At 47.8% G+C, this 20,844-nt stretch overlaps 1 protein-coding gene across 6 annotated transcripts in view; it reads left to right on the plus strand.

The window, feature by feature from the left end:
- Positions 1–20,844, plus strand: part of tfr2 (transferrin receptor 2) — a 66,156-nt gene that overhangs the window by 7,680 nt on the left and 37,632 nt on the right. For 2 of the 6 annotated variants that reach the window (XM_069919800.1, XM_069919801.1), the window contains exons 2-3: positions 3,180–3,251; positions 4,071–4,275. In XM_069919800.1, the coding sequence (XP_069775901.1) occupies positions 3,219–3,251; positions 4,071–4,275 (238 nt within the window). In that variant the 5' untranslated portion in view covers positions 3,180–3,218. Of the gene's footprint in view, positions 1–2,328; positions 2,423–3,179; positions 3,252–4,070; positions 4,276–20,844 lie in introns of those variants that run through there. The other 4 variants (XM_069919803.1, XM_069919804.1, XM_069919805.1 and 1 more) reach the window with 3 other exon arrangements.

Here is a 20,844-nt window from a genome sequence, read left to right on the forward strand (position 1 = left end):
CTTCAGCCGAAGGGCGGTGAATCTGTGGAATTTGTGGCCACGGGCAGGTGTGGAGGCCGGGTCATGGGTGTATTTAAGGCAGAGATTCTTGATTAGCCAGGGCATCAAAGGTTATGGGGAGAAGGGCGGGCAGTGGGGCTGAGCGGTACATCTTTCCAGAATCATACAGCCAATATTTAGCACATTGGAAGCTGTCGTGCAGGGAAAGGTCTCACCGACAACAGCGTGACAATCCTTGGGAAATTCGGCACACTGAAGTGCTGGGGAAACTCTGCAAGTAGGTGTAAAAGGTCTTTACTCTCTAGGGATCTGCCTCATTAACATGCTGCTGATGGTGGGAGCTTTCACCACTTTACACCTTCCGTGCTTCTAAATTGGCTGCAAGGTTCTTGACAGTTGACCCGAATAGGACGCAGAAATATTCTGGAACCTAAAACAGAACTGGGACAACCCTTCAGCCCCATCCTCTGTGCTGAATATTATGACCAAATTAAATCTCTTCCAGCAGCAAAGGATCCCTACACTTCTATTCCTTGCGTGTTCGAGGGTCAATCTAAACATCACTGTTCCCCCACCACCCATTGTCCAATCTGTTCCCCCACCACCCTCTGTCCAAGCTGTTCCCCCACCACCTCAGTTGCCAGTCAGTTCCAGACACCCACCGCCCTCTGTATAATACAAAATTGTCCCACACACCTTCTCTACATTTTCCTCTCCCCTTGTTTGTGTGTTGTGGCAAATTTGGGACTCTGTGAGGAGCTGGGCAATGAGTTAACACCGGTGGTCTTGCCCAGATAAGATCCCCCCCCCCCCCCTCTTCTCTGACACAGCAGTTTTCTTGAGCCCATGGACTCAGTTGCTGGAACACTATCGATTTGGACAGTGCTGGTCACACCCTTTCCCAGTAACCTGCTCACTCAGAAAGCTCAGCGGGAGGGTCTTATCAATGAGGATGGGGTGAGTGGTTAGACAGATGGGAGGGTGAGCCAGTAGGTCAGGGTGACCCTCTCCTGCTGCTGGTCTCTGGATCTCCATTTCCCCGCACTGAGGTCTCACCCTGGGGGAGATTGATTAAGGGTAAATTGATTAACCAAGCAAATCATTCCAGGGTAGGACATACCTGGTGAATGGTCAGGCATTGAGGAGTGTGGTAGAACAGAGCGATCTGGGAATACAGGTACATAATTCCCTGAACGTGGCGTCACCTGTGGACAGGGTTGTAAAGAGAGCTTTGGGCATATTGGCCTTCATAAATTAGAGTATTGTGTTGGGATGTTATGGTGAAGTTGTACAAGACATTGGTGAGACCAAATTTGGAGCATTGTGTACAGTTTCGGTAACAGAATTACAGGAAAGATATCAATAAGATAGAAAGAGTGTAAATATTTACTAGGACATTGTCCGGACTTCAGGAACTGAGTTACAGGGAAAGGTTAAACAGATTCGGACTTTATTCCCTGGAACGTAGAAGAATGAGGGGAGATTTGATCGAGGTACTTAAAATTATGAGGGGGACAGAGTAGTTCGGCGTTTTCCACTGAGGGTAGGTGAGATACAAAGCAGAGGACATGGGTTAAGGGTGAAAGGGGAAAAGTTTAGGGGGAATTACTTCACACAGAGAGTGGTGGGGGTGGGGAACGAGCTGAAGAGGTGAATGTGGGCTCAATTTTAACAGTTAATAAGAATTTGGACAGGTACATGGATGGGAGGGGTGTGAAGGGCTATGGACTGGGTGCAGGTCAGTGAGAAAAATAGTTTGGCACAGACTAGAGGGGCCAAAGGGCCTGTTTTCTGTGCTGATTTGTTCTACAGTTCTACGAGGAGAGTGTGACCGCTGTAAAATATGAGTCTGTAGACACCGTGATTGAAGTAAAAATACAATTCTGGAAAAACTCAGCCTGGACTCGTTGGAATTTAGGAGAACAGGGGGAATCTCACTGAAACATTTTGAACATCGAAAGGTGTGTGCAGAGTAGATGTAGAAAGGTTGTTCCCCGTGGTGGGAGAATCCAGGACAAGGATGCACAACTTTAGGATTGAAGGGCGTTCGTATAGAACAGAGTTGAGGAGGGATTTCTTCAGCCAGAGGGTGGTGAATCTGCAAAATTTGTTGCCACAGGTGGTGGTGGTGGCTGGGTCACTGGGTGTGTTTAAGGCAGAGATTGACAGATTATTGATGAGCCAGGGCATCAAAGGTTATGGGGAGAAGGACGGGCAATGGGGCTGGGTGTTGAAACGGATCCGCTCATGATTAAATGGCAGAAAGACTTGATGGGCTAAATGGTCTATATGTCTTGTTTGAGGAGATTGGAGGAGCCTTTCCTGAATGTGGGAAGGGGAACTAAGACAGGAGGGCTCGTTGTTCAACGTGGACAAGCCGGGCCTGTGGATGTGTCTACGCTGTGGGACTGTTCACACAACGGTGAGAGCAAGAGCACAATAAATGAGTACAAAGCAAGGGCTGTGTGGGGTTCGTTCATGAGCGTGATGACTGCAGGCAAGGAACTGTCTTTAAGCCCTGTTGGTGCAAAAGTCGAGTCTGACAGGAGGGTGGAGGGGAGAGTGTGTCCGGGGCGTGGCAATGTGTCGGCTGCCTTTCCTGGACAGCAGGAGGTGCGGACGGAGTCCGTGGAGAGTGGGGGGCTCAACTGCCTTTCCTGGACAGTGGGAGGCACAGGAGGAGTCTGTGGAAGGGGGTGGGTCGACTGCCTTTCCCGGACAGTGAGAGATGCTGATGGAGCTTGTGGAGGGAAGGGGTTGGTTAGCAGGATGTTTCAAGCTGCATTCCCCGCCTTCTGCAGCTCCCGTCCCGCGCTGTCTGCTCTCCACGGTGCCCCTGTGGTGAGGTTGTTGAGGGACACGGTGGGGGGGGGACTTGCTGAGTTATCTGAAAGAGTCAAGGCATTAGTGTTCTCATGACCACGTGCTTGGCCCAGCTCATGTTGGAGGAAAGGTTTAAATTTGGACACCCAGCGTGGTAACAGGTCCTTCTGGCCCACGAGCCCCTGCCGCCCAATTGACCTACACCCCTGGTACATTTTGAATGGCGGGAGGAAACCAGAGCCCCTGGGGAAATCCCATACAGACACGGGGAGAACCTATTTGAACCCTGGTTCAATTGCTGGAACATGTTGCGCTACCCGTGCCGAGAATAATCTGTTGTTAATTTCTTTGTGCAGGGACACACGGAGCTGAGGGATAATTGTGTTTGAGAGGGGATGGACCAGATCAGACACATGCTATCAATCTCAGTGAGTACCTCCTTCCGAGATTAACCAGCGGGTTCCTTCTGACCTGCTCACGGGGTGAATACTTGAAGAGGGCAGGCTCTCTGGGGAAGGTGGGCTGGCAGGGATCTGTGGGGAACCTTTCATCACTTCAAGGTGGTCAGAGTGGTGAAGAGGAACATTGGATGGGGAATTGGTCCAAATGCTGGAAACCTATGATACAAGGCGTTGGTGAGACCACACATGGAGAACTGGGCCATGTTCGAGATTTAAAACTCCTCGAATCGTGAACCTGGCTCAGTGTTGCATTTTGGAAGAACAAACCATGAAAGGATGTACACGGTGAACGGTCAGGCATTAAGGAGTGGGGTAGAACAGATGGATCTGGGAATACAGATACAGAATTTCCTGAAAATGGCGTCACAGGTGGACAGGGTTGTAGAGAGCTTTCGGCAAATTGGCTTTCATAACTCAAAGTATTGAGTCTAGGAGTTGGGATGTTGTAGTGAGGTTGTATAAGTCATTGGTGAGGCCAAATTTGGAGCATTGTATCGTGTGCAGTTTCTGGGGGAATGTGGGGAGGGGTCCGATACAAGGGACTCGCAGGGAGGGGTCTGTGTACATGGAGTGGGGGAAACATGGAGAGGGGTTCGATACAAGGGGCTCACAGGGAGGGGTCCGTGAACACGTAGGGGGAATGTGGGGAGGGGTCCGATACAAGGGGCTCACAGGGAGGGGTCCGTGAACACGTAGGGGGAATGTGGGGAGGGGTCCGATACAAGGGGCTCACAGGGAGGGGTCGATTCGATGCACTGTGATTCATGAGCTCTTCCTCAATCCTAGCAGAAGGAACCACACAGCTACTACCGAGCCCAGATTGACACTGAGGCAGGAGGCAAGAACAATCTGGAGATGGAGTTGCCGGAAGGCGAGGCTCTGGAACCTTCTACAATAAGTGACTTGACAGACCTGATCACTCGGAAGCCTCGGAACAGGACGAAGGCTCTGATGTTGGTGGTGCTGGGCTCCCTCCTGCTGTTGGTCATTGGTGAGAGGGCGGGCAAGTCCCTGACAATGGTCTCAGCCGATCGGCGACCGTGGGGAGCACCATCCATCGGGGGCAGTGGAAGGGGAGGGGAGTGGCAGGCGATAGGTGGTGGGGGCTGGGGGGTAATGGGAGATGTGTGGGGCAGGGGAAGGAGTGTAGAGTGGGAAGGGGAAAGGAAAGGAGACGTAGTAAATGCAGGTTCAGTTTCAAGAATAAATTCCCTCTAAGCTGTGGGCGTGCGTGTGCGCAGACGTTTGGCAACCAGAGGAAATTAATGTCTACACCAAAGGTTAGTTACCTAAAATAATGTGGGAATTAATAATTATGCAATCTGAGCTAAATACATTACTTCGTAGAATGCAATCTTACCTGAATCATATTAGAACATATTCGCCATGAGAGAGAGGCTGGGCCAAAATTGATTTTGAAACTTTTTCAAGTTTACATTTGCACAAGCATTCAGTTCGCACTGTTATGAGCTCAGAGGACCCCAGAACCCAGCAGCAACAGGTATTCACCAAGACAAATAGTTACTTAAACAAAAGTTGCTTTTAATTTTGTTTAAACATAAAAACAGAATCAATCTTTAACTTATCACTATTGAGTTAACTAACCTAACTTAAACCCCCTTCTAATTCTAAGCGCACATGTATGTAATATGTGTGTCAGTTCAGAAAAGTTCTTTGGTTCACAGTCCAATCTCACTTATTCCTCCAAGTTCACTGATTGCAGGTAATTCTTATACTGTGCACAGAATTTAACATTTATTAAGTTCACCAGGTTTTGGTGCTTGAAAGGTAAATGGTTACCCACTCAGGAAGGTTCTTGCCAGTTTTCAGAGAGAGATTTGTTGTTCCTGGATACAAACTGATTCCTTTTAATCAGCCACTCCAGTAACTTGCTGAAGAAACTTGCCCCATCAGGGTTCTCCAGATTATAACCTCTTTCTTTCAGGTCACCACAGAGTTCCTTTTTGTTTCCCTTATTCCAAGTGAAACATTAGACAGCCAGTCTTCTCCTCTTGCATGAACCACAAGGGCTTTGACCAGGCTGAACTAAGCACTCACAACCCGTCTTCCAAATAGGGTTTCCACAAGCTTTCCAGCTTGTCCTGTTCCAGTTCCAGTTGCTGCTGCTGACTGTAGTACTGCAGAACTTATCTCTAGGTGGTCTCTCTCTCTCTCTCTCTTTCTTTCTCTCTCTCAGAGAAAACCTGTTTGACTCTCTCTGCTTGCAAAATCACATGACCTCTTACAACAGCAAGTTCCCTTCCAGACAGAAGGTGGCTCCAACAAGCTCTTTCATCTGTTGCCTTTTTGTAAACTACAATCCATTAGTGGTCTCTTGGGCACTTTCCAAAGCTTTTGCAAAGGCTGATGCCCCGACGTGTCTAGCATGGGCAAAGCTCCAGTGTTGTAAATAAGATCTGTTTTAAAGTGTTTGTATGTGACCTACTCTAACAAATCTGCCCCAATATATCTCCCAAAAACTTATCTATATTCTATCACAGCACATAGTGTTGTCACAGGAAAAGAATTTGCACATCAGATTTTTGACCACTAAAAATGGGATAATTGACAGGTACGTGGATGGGAGGGGTCTGGAGGGTTATGGAATGGCTGCAGGTCGGCGGGACTAGAGGAGTGAGGTTTTGGCACAGACTAGAAGGGCTGAATGACCTGCTTCCTGTGCTGTTGGGGAGGAATGATGGTGGGGAAGGGTTGCCTTGCGTCACAGGGTAGATGGAGCTTGGGTTTGTCCCTGTGGAGCAATGGAGGTTGGGGCTTCGGTTTGTTCACTTCTTGGGGGATCTTCCCTTGGGGCCGGTGTAATTGGTCAGCGCCTTCCCTTTGGACACAGCGGGCAGCAGCAGGTGCACGGTGATCTGTGCCACTAGGGTCGGTATCCCCTGGCACGGTAACTCATGATGTCACCGCCACCCGCCCCCCACCTGGGACCTTGTCCCAAACCAGACCACACCAGACGTGTGTTAGTTATAGTTAGTAATAGTTTTGGTACCAATGTTACTGGTAAATCATAATTCCCGGAGATCACTGAATGTAACGACGATAGTCGTGAGATAAACAACCGGCAAAATTAAAATTACACCTTTAAATTACAGTATCATACAACTTCATTCTCTAAAACGTTATCGATCTCAGTTCACAAACACTAACATTTGACAAAAGCAGCGACTGTGAAAACACTGGCAGCAACAAAAACAATAGTGTTTGCTGATGGGTGTATGGACACGAAATCACGTGATTCAAAGCCTTGTCATTGGGTTATAACGACAGTTCCTACTGGAGCGCGTTAGAAGGTTCAAAAAGTCAATGAGCATCGAGTTTTAGCCTCATATATTGATACATGTCAACTGGGCTGACTAAAAATGTTTTTGTTCTAACGAATGATGGGAATATTTTTATAAAAAATAATAAATTTCTGTTGAAACACAGCACAAAAACTTTATAGACAATCCCTCTGATAGTGATGATCACCCCCCTCTGATGCGGTCCACACCCCCCTTTTGACGCCAGTGTTCTGGGCAGCAGCAGGTACCTGGTTGTCTGGATCTCCAAGCCGGGCAGCAGCTGGTCTGCATCTCCTGGGAGCTGATGGTCGACCTCTTGTCATAACCAGTCAGGCAGGAAGCCTCGCGCTGCAACCTGCTCGAAAATACTGCTTGCCAACGAGTTTGTGATGTTCATGGCCTCGGGGGAGATGCTGGTGTAGAGGTGAACCTGCTTTACTGCCTTCTAGATGTGGATGAAGGAACTCTCCTTCCTCACCCACTTTGCCCGCTGGTTTGGAAGAGGCCGACTTGCCATCTGGTTTGGAAGAGGCCACCCTGCTGACCTTCTCAGGACCTTCTTCCTACTGCTCGGCCTTGCCCTCAGTCGCTCTCAAACACATACGTAATAGAGGTGTGGAAGATTCCAAGGAGCTTAGATAGGGTGGACCTTTTCCCCAGGGCATGGGTGTCCATTTACGGTGATGGGAGGATAATTTTAGGTAACGTCAGAGACACAGGGAGTTGTGTGTGGCTGGAATGCCTTTCCAGGTGTGAGAAACAGAAATACCTTCACAGAATTTGCTCGAGACAAAAATTGAGAACAAAGAACATTTATTATACAACAATGCAAAGTTGGGTGCTTCCCCTTACCATGGGAATACACACATACACTGGGGTTCACCCAACTTTTATACAGTTGATTTCAGTATAGAAATACCCTCCCCCTTACATTCTTCTGCCTCCTGGATGAGTTTGGCATTAGGCAATCCTGTCTGCCTACGTGCTGCTTCTGTGAACTTGGAGGACCAGGGGGTATCCTGTCGGTGTCCCATCATGTCATTGTCCTTATTCACAAACCTGCCTTTGTTCTAATTCACACCTTCCCGACTCTCAGGGCTACAACCACAACCTTATATGCAGAACTTGCTAATTCTGTCTAAGGCTAGAAGACCCTTATCTTATCCAAACTAACTTTACTTCCTAATTCTATTATCTATTATCTATCCTTATCTTATTCAAACTGGCGAACTTGCTGATTCTGTCTAAAAGGCTAGAAGACCCTTATCTTATTCAGACTAACTTTACTTCCTACATTCTAATATCTATTCTTATCCTATTCATACTGGCTTTATTCATTACACATATATCTATACTAGTTTCCTCATCTTCATATTTTTATATCAGTTTTACTCATCTCTCACAATCCTCACTTTTCTTTTAGCTAAGCTTCGTGACTTCTCAACTGGAATGTATTACTTGTAAACTTGGTCTTTTTCACAGCTGGTCAGTAAACGAACTGCAGTCTCAGCATCATCAGACAGAATTAGGGAAACATACATCCTTTGGGTTATAGTGTTCTGACGAGGGGTCCATTGAATTAAATACTGCACACAAGTCTTTAGGCAGGGGAGCACCATAATGGCCAGAATAGCGAGTCCAGCTACTATAAGGGCTGTGGGTATCAGACTCCAGTTACCAATAAAAAGTCTAGTCCATCCCACCAAGGTTGCCAAGTCTGAACCTGGGCATGGCAAGATTTTCGAACTCCTGAAGAAGTGTCTTTAACCGCCTGACTGTTGTGAGCATTGTCATTAACCAGTCTTTCACAAACGCTGCCTTCAGCAGCCAACGAGTAATCGAGAGCCAGGCGGTTTTGTTGAACTGTGGCTCGTATCTGTCGTCTTTCTTCAACCCATAAATTCAGGGCCATCACTGTCTGTTCGGTGATGATCTCCAAGGCTGGAGTCTGATTAAATGATTTAAATGCCAAGCAGCTGTGGTGTTCTGGAGCAGCTTACAACTGGAACTCCCCTTACAGTGGTGGTTCTTAACATTCCGAATGTCTGTGTGACCCAAAGGATGATTTACAGGAGACCAAGTTGGGGAGGGGTGTTTCTTGTCACTTAAACTGTGAGTTGCAGCTTGTCTGCGAACATTAGCATAAGTATTACTGAACCTGTGAGTTGCAGCCTGTCTGTGAACATTAGCATATGTATTCACTCTATCTCTACTACATGTACAATCTGTCATTGTCCCACCACCTTCTTTGTGCTATCCCTTTAAAACTCCTCTTTTTAATACCTGTAGAGGCCAAAATACAAATCAAATCTACTCCTCTAGAGCCGTTCTGTTCCCCTGGTCCATGAGGGGATCCTATATTAACCCATACCCCACTATGACTATATCTGTGCCCTGTCTATATTCTAAAGGTAAATAATTGTCACCTCTGCGGCCCCTATTCCAGGAGGACTTAATACATTGTGAGCAATTTGGTGATTTCCCAAAAATTGGGAACCAACAAGTAAACAAAAGAGCAAATGGTAAAAACAACATTACAGCACTTTTTTCCGGCGTAGTGTAACTTTCAGATCAGAAGGATGAAGGACTGCACGCCAAGTGGAGGGTAGATTATCAATGTCATTAGTCTGTGGTTCAGCAGCTTCTTTAATTCGTTGGATGTGGCTCCATCCCTTTCGATGGCACTGCAGTGTCTATAATCAAAAGTACACAATAGGGGCCATCCCAGACAGGTTTTAGTTGGTGATCTTGCCATGCTTTTACATATACCCAATCATCAGGTTTAATAGAATGAATAGGATACTCCAGGGGTGGGCAGTAACAGCTGCATGTCTATTTTCTCCGTGAGCGCAGCCTGTTTGGCAGCTGCATCTGCCTGTCTGTTCCCCTGTGCTTCAGGACTGTCACCACTTTGATGGCTTCGTACATGAACGACAGCTATTTCCTCAGGTAATGTAAGAGCATCTAGAGATTGGACAATTAAGTTTTCATGTCCTTTTCCAGTTATCATTCCCCGCTGTTTCCAGATCTTCCCAAAGGTGTGCACTACACCAAAAGCGTACTTTGAGTCTGTGTAGATCGTGCCCACCTTGTTCTCTAGACCCTGGAGAGCTCTACAGAGGGCATACAATTCACAAGATTGTGCTGACCAATGACCGGGAAGGCGACCGGCTTCAATCACCACACCTTCTTTCCCTTCCACTACACTATACCCGCTATAGCGAGTGCCATCAATGCAACGGGAAGATCCATCAATAAACCACCTTTCACCCTCCTGTAAAGGCTCATCGCTTAAATCCTCTCTAATTTTGGTCTGTAAATCTGTTACCTCTAAACGTACATGCTCTAACTCATTTATGGTATTGTCAGAATTTGGAGAAACCAAGAAAGTTGCTGGATTGTGTTCTTTATTCGTAATCAGGATCAAATCATCCCTATCCATTAGGATCGCTTCATATTTTAAAATTCTAGAGTCTGTGAGCCACCTTCCAGCACGTTGTAAGAGAATATTGCGGACTGTGTGAGGGGTGTGAACTATCATCGGGGCACCAAACGTAATCTTTCGTCCTTCCTCAACTAAAATAGCAGTGGCTGCGTTGGCTTGCACACACTCTGGCCAACCATGACAAACAGGGTCTAAAACTTTTGACAGAAAAGCAACTGGCTGTCTACAGCCTGCCCTCTCTTGTGTTAGTACTCCGGTGGCTACACCTCCTTTCGCATTGGTATGTAGGTCAAATGGCTTATTTAGGTTGGGTAAAGCCAACACTGGGGCACTAGTAAGGCGCTGTTTCACTAAGTTAAAATCTTTAATCTCTTCCTCTGTCCAGACAACAGCTTCGTCCCTAGAATCGTGAGTTTATCATATCTGACCAGGCTAGAATAATTTTCAATCCAGATTCTACAGTATCCCACTAAACCAAGGAATTTCCTAAGTTCTTGGGCATTCTTGGGAGGGGGCATCTGTAGAATACCACGTATCCTCTCTGGACTTATTTTCCTAGTTCCCTGACTTACCAGATGACCTAAGTGTTTAACTTCTGATTGTACAAATTGTAATTTGGATTCGCTCACCCTGAGACCCTTATTCTCCAGAAAATTCAAAAGTTCAACAGTATACTGTTTAACTAATTCGTACGTTTTTCCCATAATTAACAAATCATCAACATATTGTATCAAGTGACAATTCTCTCTCCGAGGAGCCTCATCTAATATTTGTTCTAAGACCTGGCCGAATAAATTTGGTGATTCTGTAAAGCCCTGGGGAAGTACCGTCCACCGGTATTGATTCTTGCGTCCAGTAAAAGGATTTTCCCATTCAAAGGCAAACATGTCTGCTCTCTTGCTAACGGACAGGTCCAGAAAGCATCTTTGAGGTCAATCACACTAAACCATTTACTATGGGGATCGATTTTACCTATTATTGTATAGGGATTAGGTACAACCAGGTGACGGGTGAGAATAATTTTGTTCAGCTCCCTCAAGTCCTGCACTAATCGATAGGTACCGTCTGGTTTTTGGACAGGTAAAATTGGGGTATTAAAAGTTGACGTACAAGGTTCGAGTATACCATCTTTTACCAACTGGTCAATTACTGGCTGCAGCCCCTTTCGGCCAGCCATCGGAATTGGATACTGCTTTTGTCTAATTACTTGCTCAGGATCTTTTAGAGTAACTTGCAGGGGACAAATATCTAACACTCCTCTATTGCCTCTTTCTGCCCATACTCCAGGATTTATTAGTTCTCGATCTTCCTCGCTTAATACATACAATTGAACCCCGATACCCGATTCCTGTGGTTTGGTGCCGATAGCCAATTGGTCCTGTAAATCTTGTCCTAACAAACAAACTCCAGCTTGGGGAACTAGTAAAATATCCTCTGTTATTATCTTTTCTCCCATTTGTATTCTTACATCCCTTAATACAGGGACCGTAAAATCTCTAACTCCTACTCCCGAAATCATCACTTTCCCCACTATCTTAACACCCTCGGGTGGTTGTAAAATACTAGACCGGGCTGCCCCAGAATCTATTAAAAAGGTCATCTTGTCACTGTGGGGTCCGTCCTATGCTTAAATTTACCAATGGTTCTCCGTGCAGCCTCACGGTGTGTATTGACTGAGAACCGTGACCCCCCCCCCCCTATTCTTAATCTGGTTCCATCTGTCAGGCTCTGGCTTTACGCTACCCTTAATTTAGTCTATGTGTCGTCTGAGTCCAGCGTGTTCGTTAAATGAAGTGATAGGGGAATCAGTTTATTACACAGCATAGCAATAAAGTTTAACAGAGCTCTGGTTCAGTCGTTAGTTCATAGGTCACCTGCACAGTGAGCCATTCCCCAAGACTGATCTCTACTGTCCAGTCTCTACAGTTTATATAGCTCAACCTTATACAGAACAAAAGTTGGCTTTCTTTGCTAGATTTCTTGCATAAGATTTATCACAAGTAATTTCCTGCTCTGCAGTTATTTGGGGTGTGGAGCTCCCATCTTAATCCTCAAGGTCAGAATATCCTGTTGTTTTGATCAGAAATCAATTCATACCCCAGATATTTCTAATTATTTCTTTGTTCTCATCTGGCCATATTCTTCTGTTCTACTCAACACCTCCTTCTGTCTTTTCTTACTGATTCCATTCTCTTTGTTTCTGACAGTCTCTGTCAGATTCTTTTTGTTTGTGCTAATCAACACCTCCTTTTGCCTTAACATTCCTACTAAATTCTTTCATACATATCCTCTCTTTTGTATTTTGGGAGCAGGCAATTCTAAACCTACTGTCTCTTTGGCTTGGCTTCGGGACGAAGATTTATGGAGGGGTAAATGTCCACGTCAGCTGCAGGCTCGTTTGTGGCTGACAAGTCCGATGCGGGACAGGCAGACACGGTTGCAAGGGAAAATTGGTTGGTTGGGGTTGGGTGTTGGGTTTTTCCTCCTTTGACTTTTGTCAGTGAGGTGGGCTCTGCGGTCTTCTTCAAAGGAGGTTGCTGCCCGCCGAACTGTGAGGCGCCAAGATGCACGGTTTGAGGCGATATCAGCCCACTGGCAGTGGTCAATGTGGCAGGCACCAAGAGATTTCTTTAGGCAGTCCTTGTACCTCTTCTTTGGTGCACCTCTGACACGATGGCCAGTGGAGAGCTCGCCATATAACACGATCTTGGGAAGGCGATGGTCCTCCATTCTGGAGACGTGACCTACCCAGCGCAGTTGGATCGTCAACAGCGTGGATTCGATGCTGTCGGCCTCTGCCATCTCGAGTACTTCGATGTTAGAGATGAAGTGGCTCCAATGAATGTTGAGGAAGGAGCGGAGACCACACTGGTGGAAGCATTCTAGGAGCCGTAGGTGATGCTGGTAGAGGACCCATGATTCAGAGATGAACAGGAGTGTGGGTATGACAACGGCTCTGTATACGCTTATCTTTGTGCGCTTTTTCAGTTGGTTGTTTTTCCAGACTCTTTTGTGTAGTCTTCCAAAGGTGCTATTTGGTTGGCGAGTCTGTTGTCTATCTTGTTGTCGATCCTTGCATCCGATGAAATGGTGCAGCCGAGATAGGTAAACTGGTTGACCGTTTTGAGATTTTTGTGCCCGATGGAGATGTGGGGAGGCTGGTAGTCATGGTGGGGAGTTGGCTGATGGAGGACCTCAGTCTTCTTCAGGCTGACTTCCAGGCCAAACATTTTGGCAGTTTCCGCAAAACAGGACGTCAAGCGCTGAATAGCTGGCTCTGAATGGGCAACTAAAGCGGCATCATCTGCAAAGAGTAGTTCACGGACAAGTTGCTCTTGTGTCTTGGTGTGAGCTTTCAGGCGCCTCAGATTGAAGAGACTGCCATCCGTGCGGTACTGGATGTAAACAGCGTCTTCATTGTTGAGGTCTTTCATGGCTTGGTTCAGCATCATGCTGAAGAAGATTGAAAAGAGGGTTGGTGCGAGAACGCAGCCTTGCTTCACGCCATTGTCAGGGTTCAGAGAGCTCATTGCTGTATCTGACCCGACCTTGTTGGTTTTCGTGCAGTTGGATAACCATGTTGAGGAACTTTGGGGGGCATCTGAGGCGCTCTAGTATTTGCCAAAGCCCTTTCCTGCTCACGGTGTCGAAGGCTTTGGTGAGGTCAACAAAGGTGATGTGGAGTCCTTTGGTTTGTTCTCTGCACTTTTCTTGGAGCTGTCTGAGGGCAAAGACCATGTCAGTAGTTCCTCTGTTTGCATCAGTCCATGTCACTGCTGTAGACATTGCTGCAGGAGTCGTGGAGCGAGACCCGAGGCTGCGGGGAGTGGCAGCGGCCCCGGCCTCGGTCGAGTGAGGCAGGCGGTGGCCCCGATCCGGGCAAGAGCGAAGAGGAGGTGGCGGCCTCGGCCTCGGTCGAGTGAGGCAGGTGGAGGCCCCGGTCCGCGCAGAAAAGTAAACCTACTGTAATCAGCCAACTTTGCTACATACTGTGGCTGCCCCTTACTTACATTACTCTTTCCCTCCACCATGAAGTAAATATTAAATTGTTACATAGTACTGGATTCATGTATACAAACTGAATAGTACATAAGCATATATTCTACATATTTTCTATGATTAATTAACCCCTATATTCCAACACATCAGTGCGTAAGGTCGCGTCTCCCTGGCTCGCATTGGGCATTCTCTCTTAAAATGTCCCTCCTTTTACAATGGTAGCAAACTAATGCTCCTGTTTCCCAATTCCTACCGGGATTACCACGAGGTCCCGGGAACAGTCGTCGTCCCCGGAATTCCCCTCTACCCTTGCCCCTGCTCTGGTCTCTACTCTCCCACTCCTGGAGCTCTTCCCAATGTCCAGGAGCTGGCACACAGCCCCTACCCTTTCCTTGCTGTCCCTTCACGACTTCCTTGACTGCCTGCATCAAAATCTTAGCCTTTTCTTTCTGTTTATTGGGCATTCTCTCTTAAAATTACGCACCTCCGTACTAGTCAGGGGCACATTTACAAAACCGAGACCCCCTCCCATGGGAACTTCCTGTAAAGGTCTCATCTAGTTAATTTCTGGCTTATCCTCTCCTTTATAATGTCTAGATTCCAGCTCTCCGGGAAATGAATCAAAGGGTTCTGCCCTTACCTCCTGGAGGGTCTCACACTGTTTTGAATCAAAGTCTCCTCCCTCTCTTGTCAATTGAGGTGGTAATCTAGTACTTTGTGAACAGGTCATCATACCACCCCTACTTTCTTCTCCTTTCTTTAGCTGTGGGGGAGGAGGGGAAGGTGCAGAAGGGTAGAGCATAGGAGAGGGGGGAAAGATAGGAGCCGGCATAGGAGGAGCATAAGATGGAGGAAGGGAATGTAACACATCCCATCCTTGTGTTTCAGGGACAAAAGTTTTCTCATCCTTCTTGTCCTTACATTCCTTTTCATTCAAAACCAGTTGATCAACCGATCCACTGAGCCAGCAGGCTAGGCTGCATATTCTCTGCTCTCAATATTATCTCTTTGGTTTTGATAGAGCCAGATGTTCAATGCCTGACACATCCAGTCATCCTCGGATCCGAGCTTTGGCCAATATACTGAACTCCCTTTTATCGGACTTTTAACTCATTCCAGACAGCAATACCTGACCATGGTCTGTTTGTCTTTCCCACGGGTTTTCCCCGCACCCCAATCAGATAGCATTAATCCTAACGGACTTTGCTTAGTTATTGATTGTCCCGTCCTTCCTTAGGACTATTTCCCTTGTTACTCACACCTCCCATACTAACAGGTAAGTAAAATTCCTCTTATCAGGATCCAGTAGCTATTCCTAGCACGCTTCCTTAACATCCTCCCGTCATTTGTTCTCAATGCCTCTTCTCGGATATCACTCGCTTCATCCACTGACCAGTCGCCTGCCGTCCGTGAGTCCAGCTGAATCAGTTGGGTGCACCTACCCTCGTCGTCAGGCACTCTGTCAGTGGAGGGAGTGGGATCCTGGACGAGTCCCCATTTGTGAGAAACAGAAGTACCTTCACAGAATTTGCTCGAGACAAAAATTGAGAACAAAGAACATTTATTATACAACAGTGCAAAGTTGGGTGCTTCCCCTTACCCTGGGAATACACACACATACTGGGGCTCACCCAACTTTTATACAGTTGATTTCAGTATAGAAATACCCTCCCCCTTACATTCTTCTGCCTGCTGGATGAGTTTGGCATTAGGCAATCACATGCTGTTTCTGTAAACTTGGGAGGACCAGGGGGTATCCTGTCGGTGTCCCATCATGTCATTGTCCTTATTCACAAACCTGCCTTTGTTCTAATTCACACCTTCCCGACTCTCAGGGCTACAACCACAACCTTATATGCAGAACTTGCTAATTCTGTCTAAGGTTAGAAGACCCTTATCTTATCTATTATCTATCCTTATCTTATTCATACTGGCGAACTTGCTGATTCTGTCTAAAAGGCTAGAAGACCCTTATCTTATTCAGACTAACTCTACTTCTTACATTTGTTAGAAACAGAATTTACCTTTAAAGAAATTGCTCGGGACAAAAATTGAGAACAAAGAACATTTATTATAACAACAATGCAAAGTTGGGTGCTTCCCCTTACCTTGGGAATACACACATACACTGGGGCTCACCCAACTTTTATACAGTCAATTTCAGTATCAGAATACCCTCCCCCTTACATTCTTCTGACCCTAGATGGGTTTGGCATAGGCAATCCTTCCTGCCTACGTGCAGTTTCAGTATACTTGGAGGACCAGGGGGTATCCTGTCGGTGTCCCTTCATGTTATTATCCTTATTCATACCTTCATGATTCTCGGGGCTACAGTCTCTTGGTATGTAGAGTTGGCTCATCCTGTCTAGGGTTGGCTAATTTAATATGTATAAATCTGTGAAAGGTTAACTAATTAGATATGTAGGACTTGGTACTTCTGTCTAGGGCTAGGAAACCCCTATCTGATCCAAACTACCTCAACTTCCTACGTTCTATTGTTCCTTACCACTCCTTATCTTAGTCTTATGGTGGCTCTTGTCACAAAGACTAGAAGATTCTTATGTTAATCGTGCTGACTCTGCTTTCCTGCATCCTAATTCCCAAGCTCATCCTGCTTGTACTGGTTACAGCCATTAACGGATGTATGAATTTTAGTTTCCTTCATGTTCATAATTTTAGATCAGTTTTCCCATCTCTCACACATTCTAATATCTATTCTTATCCTATTCATACTGGCTTTATTCATTACACATATATCTATACTAGTTTCCTCATCTTCATATTTTTATATCAGTTTTACTCATCTCTCACACAGGGTTAGAGGCTGAGAAAAGAACATCAGAAACAGGAGCAGAAGTCAGCCATTTGGCCTGTCGAGCCTGCTCCCCCATTCAATGATCTCACAGCTGATCTCCACCCACCTGCGTTTTCCCCATATCCCTTCATTCCCCGACGATGTAAAAATCTATCCAACCTGGTCTTAAATATATTTACTGAGGTCGCCTCCACTGCTTCAAGGGGGAGCGAATTCCACAGGTTTTCCACCCTTTGGGAGGAGCAGTTCCTCCTCATCTCTGTCCTAAACCTTCTCCCCTGAATCTTGGGGCAATGTCCCCTGGTATACCTTTATTCGAAGGACTCTTGGACAGGTGCAAGGATGGAAGGAAAATAGAGAGTCTGGGGGTGAGGGAGGGAAGGGTTAGATTGTTGTGGAGTGGGTTTACGTGGGTCGGAACAGCATTGTGGGGCAAAGGGCCTCTACTGTGCTGGAATATTCAATCCCAGCAGCATACAAACCAATGCCCTAACCCTGCTGTATGAATAGTTTGTGTGCCCTGCGCAGAAACCTCCCATCGAGTCTGCGCTGATCCTCCCCCCCAGGCTCACATCTCTGTTGGAGGAGATCGGGTAACCATGCCAACTCCACAAGATACAGGAGCAGAGGAGGCCAATCAGCCCATCAAGTCCGCCCCGCAGTTCTAATCATGAGCTGATCCATCCTCCCACTCCCCATCCTTCTCCCCATAATCATTGATGCTCTGACTAATCAAACACCCATCGATCTCTGCCTTATAACACACCTAATGACCTCGCTTCCACAGCCGCCCATGGCAACAAATTCCACAGACTCATGACCCTCTGCTCAAAGAAAAATTTCTGTTTTAAATGGATGCCCTTTTATCCTGAAGTTGTGTCTTCTTGTCCAGGATTCCCCAACTGTGGGAAACATCCTTGCCACTTCGATTCTATCCAGGCCTTTCAGCGTTCAAAATGCCTCGAAGAGGCTCCCCCCTCGTCTTTCTGTCCTCCAACATGTAAAGTCCAAGAGCCGACAATTGTTCCTCGTTTACTAACCCTTTCATTGCTGGAATCATTCTTGTAAACCTTCTCTGAAACCTCTCCAACGCCAGTGCGTCCTTTCTCAAATACGGCCCCCGAAACTGTACCCTGTTCTCCACACGAGGTCTCACCCGTGCCCTACAGGGCCTCAACAACACACCCCTGCTCTGATCTGCTACCCCCTCTCGAAATGAATGGGATTAGCTGAATTTCAAGTTTATCACCAAGTGTGCCATGCTGCCGTCAGAAAGTCTGCGTTGTGAGTGGTTCAGCTAGACTTCCCGTACATAGCACAGCAGAAAAACACAGGACAGAGTTATGGATAGAGATCAATTTGAACAGGTCATAGTCAGCATTTGTGGGCAGCACAGTTAGCAGCCACGCTGTTACAGCCCCGACACGGGTTTGAATCCTGCGCTGTCTGTCAGGAGTTTGTACGTTCTTCCCATGGATGCATGGATTTTCCCCAGGGGCTCCGGTTTCCTCCCACCCTTCAAACATACTGGGGGTGTAGGTTAATTGGGCACATGGGTTAATTGGGCGGAACAAGCTCATGGGCCAGAAGGACTGGATCTCTCAATTAAAATTCAATTCAAATATCTTTGAACTGAACTAAAATTTAAAATTATTTTACTGGGGTGAGATTCATTCAAGAGTCTCTTAACAGCAGGAAAGACACTGTCCTTTGATCTGGAGGTTGATGTTTTCCAACTCATGTGTCCCAGAGCTGACGAGAGGGAGAGTGGGTGGGAAGGTTCCTTTCTTACGTTGGCTGCTTCCCTCAGACGGAAAGAGGTGTAGATGGGTCAATGGGAGGAGGGGTATGTGTGTGAAATTGAGTTATACGCACACACTCAACCCCGCATCCCCCACCCCCACACTCTCTCTCTCTCTCTCACACACACATACACAAACACCCCACCCCCCACTCACACACCCCACTCTCACACACACACACCGTGCACACTCACACACCCCAACCCCCACTCACACCTACACCCCACCCCCCACTCACACCTACACACACCCCACCCCCACTCACACCCACCCCACTCTCACACACACACCCCACTCACACACTCCCACACCATCCCCACTCACACACACACAAGTACACCCCACCCCCACTCACACACACACCCCAACCCCCACTCACACACACACCCCAACCCCCATTCACACACAACCGCTCCCACTCTCACACACACAGACCCCACCCCCGCACTCACACATACACTCACACACACACCCCACACACACACACACACACACACCCACCCCCCACTCACACACACTCCACCCCCCACTCACAAACACACAACACTCTCACACACACCCCACCCCCTCACACACACACCACACACCCTCACACACATACACACCCCACCCCCCACTCACACACAAACACCCCACCCCTGCACTCACACACACTCCCCCACACTCACACACACTCTCACACACACACTCACACACTCCACCCCCGCACTCACACACACATACACCCCAACCCACACTCACACACACACACACTCACACCCCCACCCCCCACTCACACACACCCCCACCTCCCACACTCACACACACATACCCACCCCCACTCTCACACAAACACACACACCCCACTCACACACAAACACCCCACCCCTGCACTCACACACACCCCCCCACACTCACACACACTCTCACACACACACTCACACACTCCACCCCCGCACTCACACACACATACACCCCAACCCACACTCACACACACACACTCACACCCCCACCCCCCACTCACACACACCCCCACCTCCCACACTCACACACACATACCCACCCCCACTCTCACACAAACACACACACCCCACTCACACACAAACACCCCACCCCTGCACTCACACACACACCCCCACACTCACACACACACTCACACACACCCCCCACTCTCACGCACACACTCCACCCCCACACTCACACACACATACACCCCAACCCACACTCACACACACACTCACACCCCCACCCTCCACTCATACACACACACGCACCCCCCACTCACACACACCCCCACACTCACACACACACACACCCCCACTCTCACACACACACACCCCACTCTCACACAAACACACACATCGCACCCCCACACTCACACCCCACCCCCCAGTCACACCCACACACACCCCTCTCACACACACCCCCCACTCACACCCACACACACCCCTCTCACACACACCCCCCACTCACACCCACACACACCCCACCTCCCACACACCCCACACCCCACTCACACACACACACACACACACACACCACCCCCACTCACACACACACCCCCACCCCTGCACTCACACACACCACCCCCCACTCACACACACACCCCCACTCACACACCCACCCAACCCCCACTCTCACACACACACTCCACCCCCGCACTCACACACACATACACCCCAACCCACACTCACACACACACTCACACCCCCACCCTCCACTCACACACATACACACGCACCCCACCCCCCACTCACACCCACACACCCCACTCTCACACACACCCCACTCACACACACACACACCACCCCGACTCACACACACATACCCCCCACCCCTGTACTCACACACACCACCCTCCACTCACACACACACCCCCACCCCCACACTCACACACACACCCCCACTCACACACCCACCCCCTTAACATTCTTCTGCCTCCTGGATTGGTTTGGCATTTGGTAATTCTGTCTGCCTACGTGCTCTCTAAATGAGAGACCATGGGGTATCCTGTCTGGGTTCCATCATGTCATTGTCCTTATTCATGAATCTGCCTTTGTCCTTATTCACACATCTCAACCCCCAGGACTTACTAATTCTATATCTAATCTAGTCTAGTATTCCTTATTTCATTCATACTAGTTTTACTTCCTATATTCTATTATCTCTCACACACGCACCCTCCACCCCCCACTCACACACACACTCGCTGGCATTG

Source organism: Narcine bancroftii, chromosome 2, assembly GCF_036971445.1.
Source record: "Narcine bancroftii isolate sNarBan1 chromosome 2, sNarBan1.hap1, whole genome shotgun sequence".
In the NCBI taxonomy this organism is placed as follows: domain Eukaryota; kingdom Metazoa; phylum Chordata; class Chondrichthyes; order Torpediniformes; family Narcinidae; genus Narcine; species Narcine bancroftii.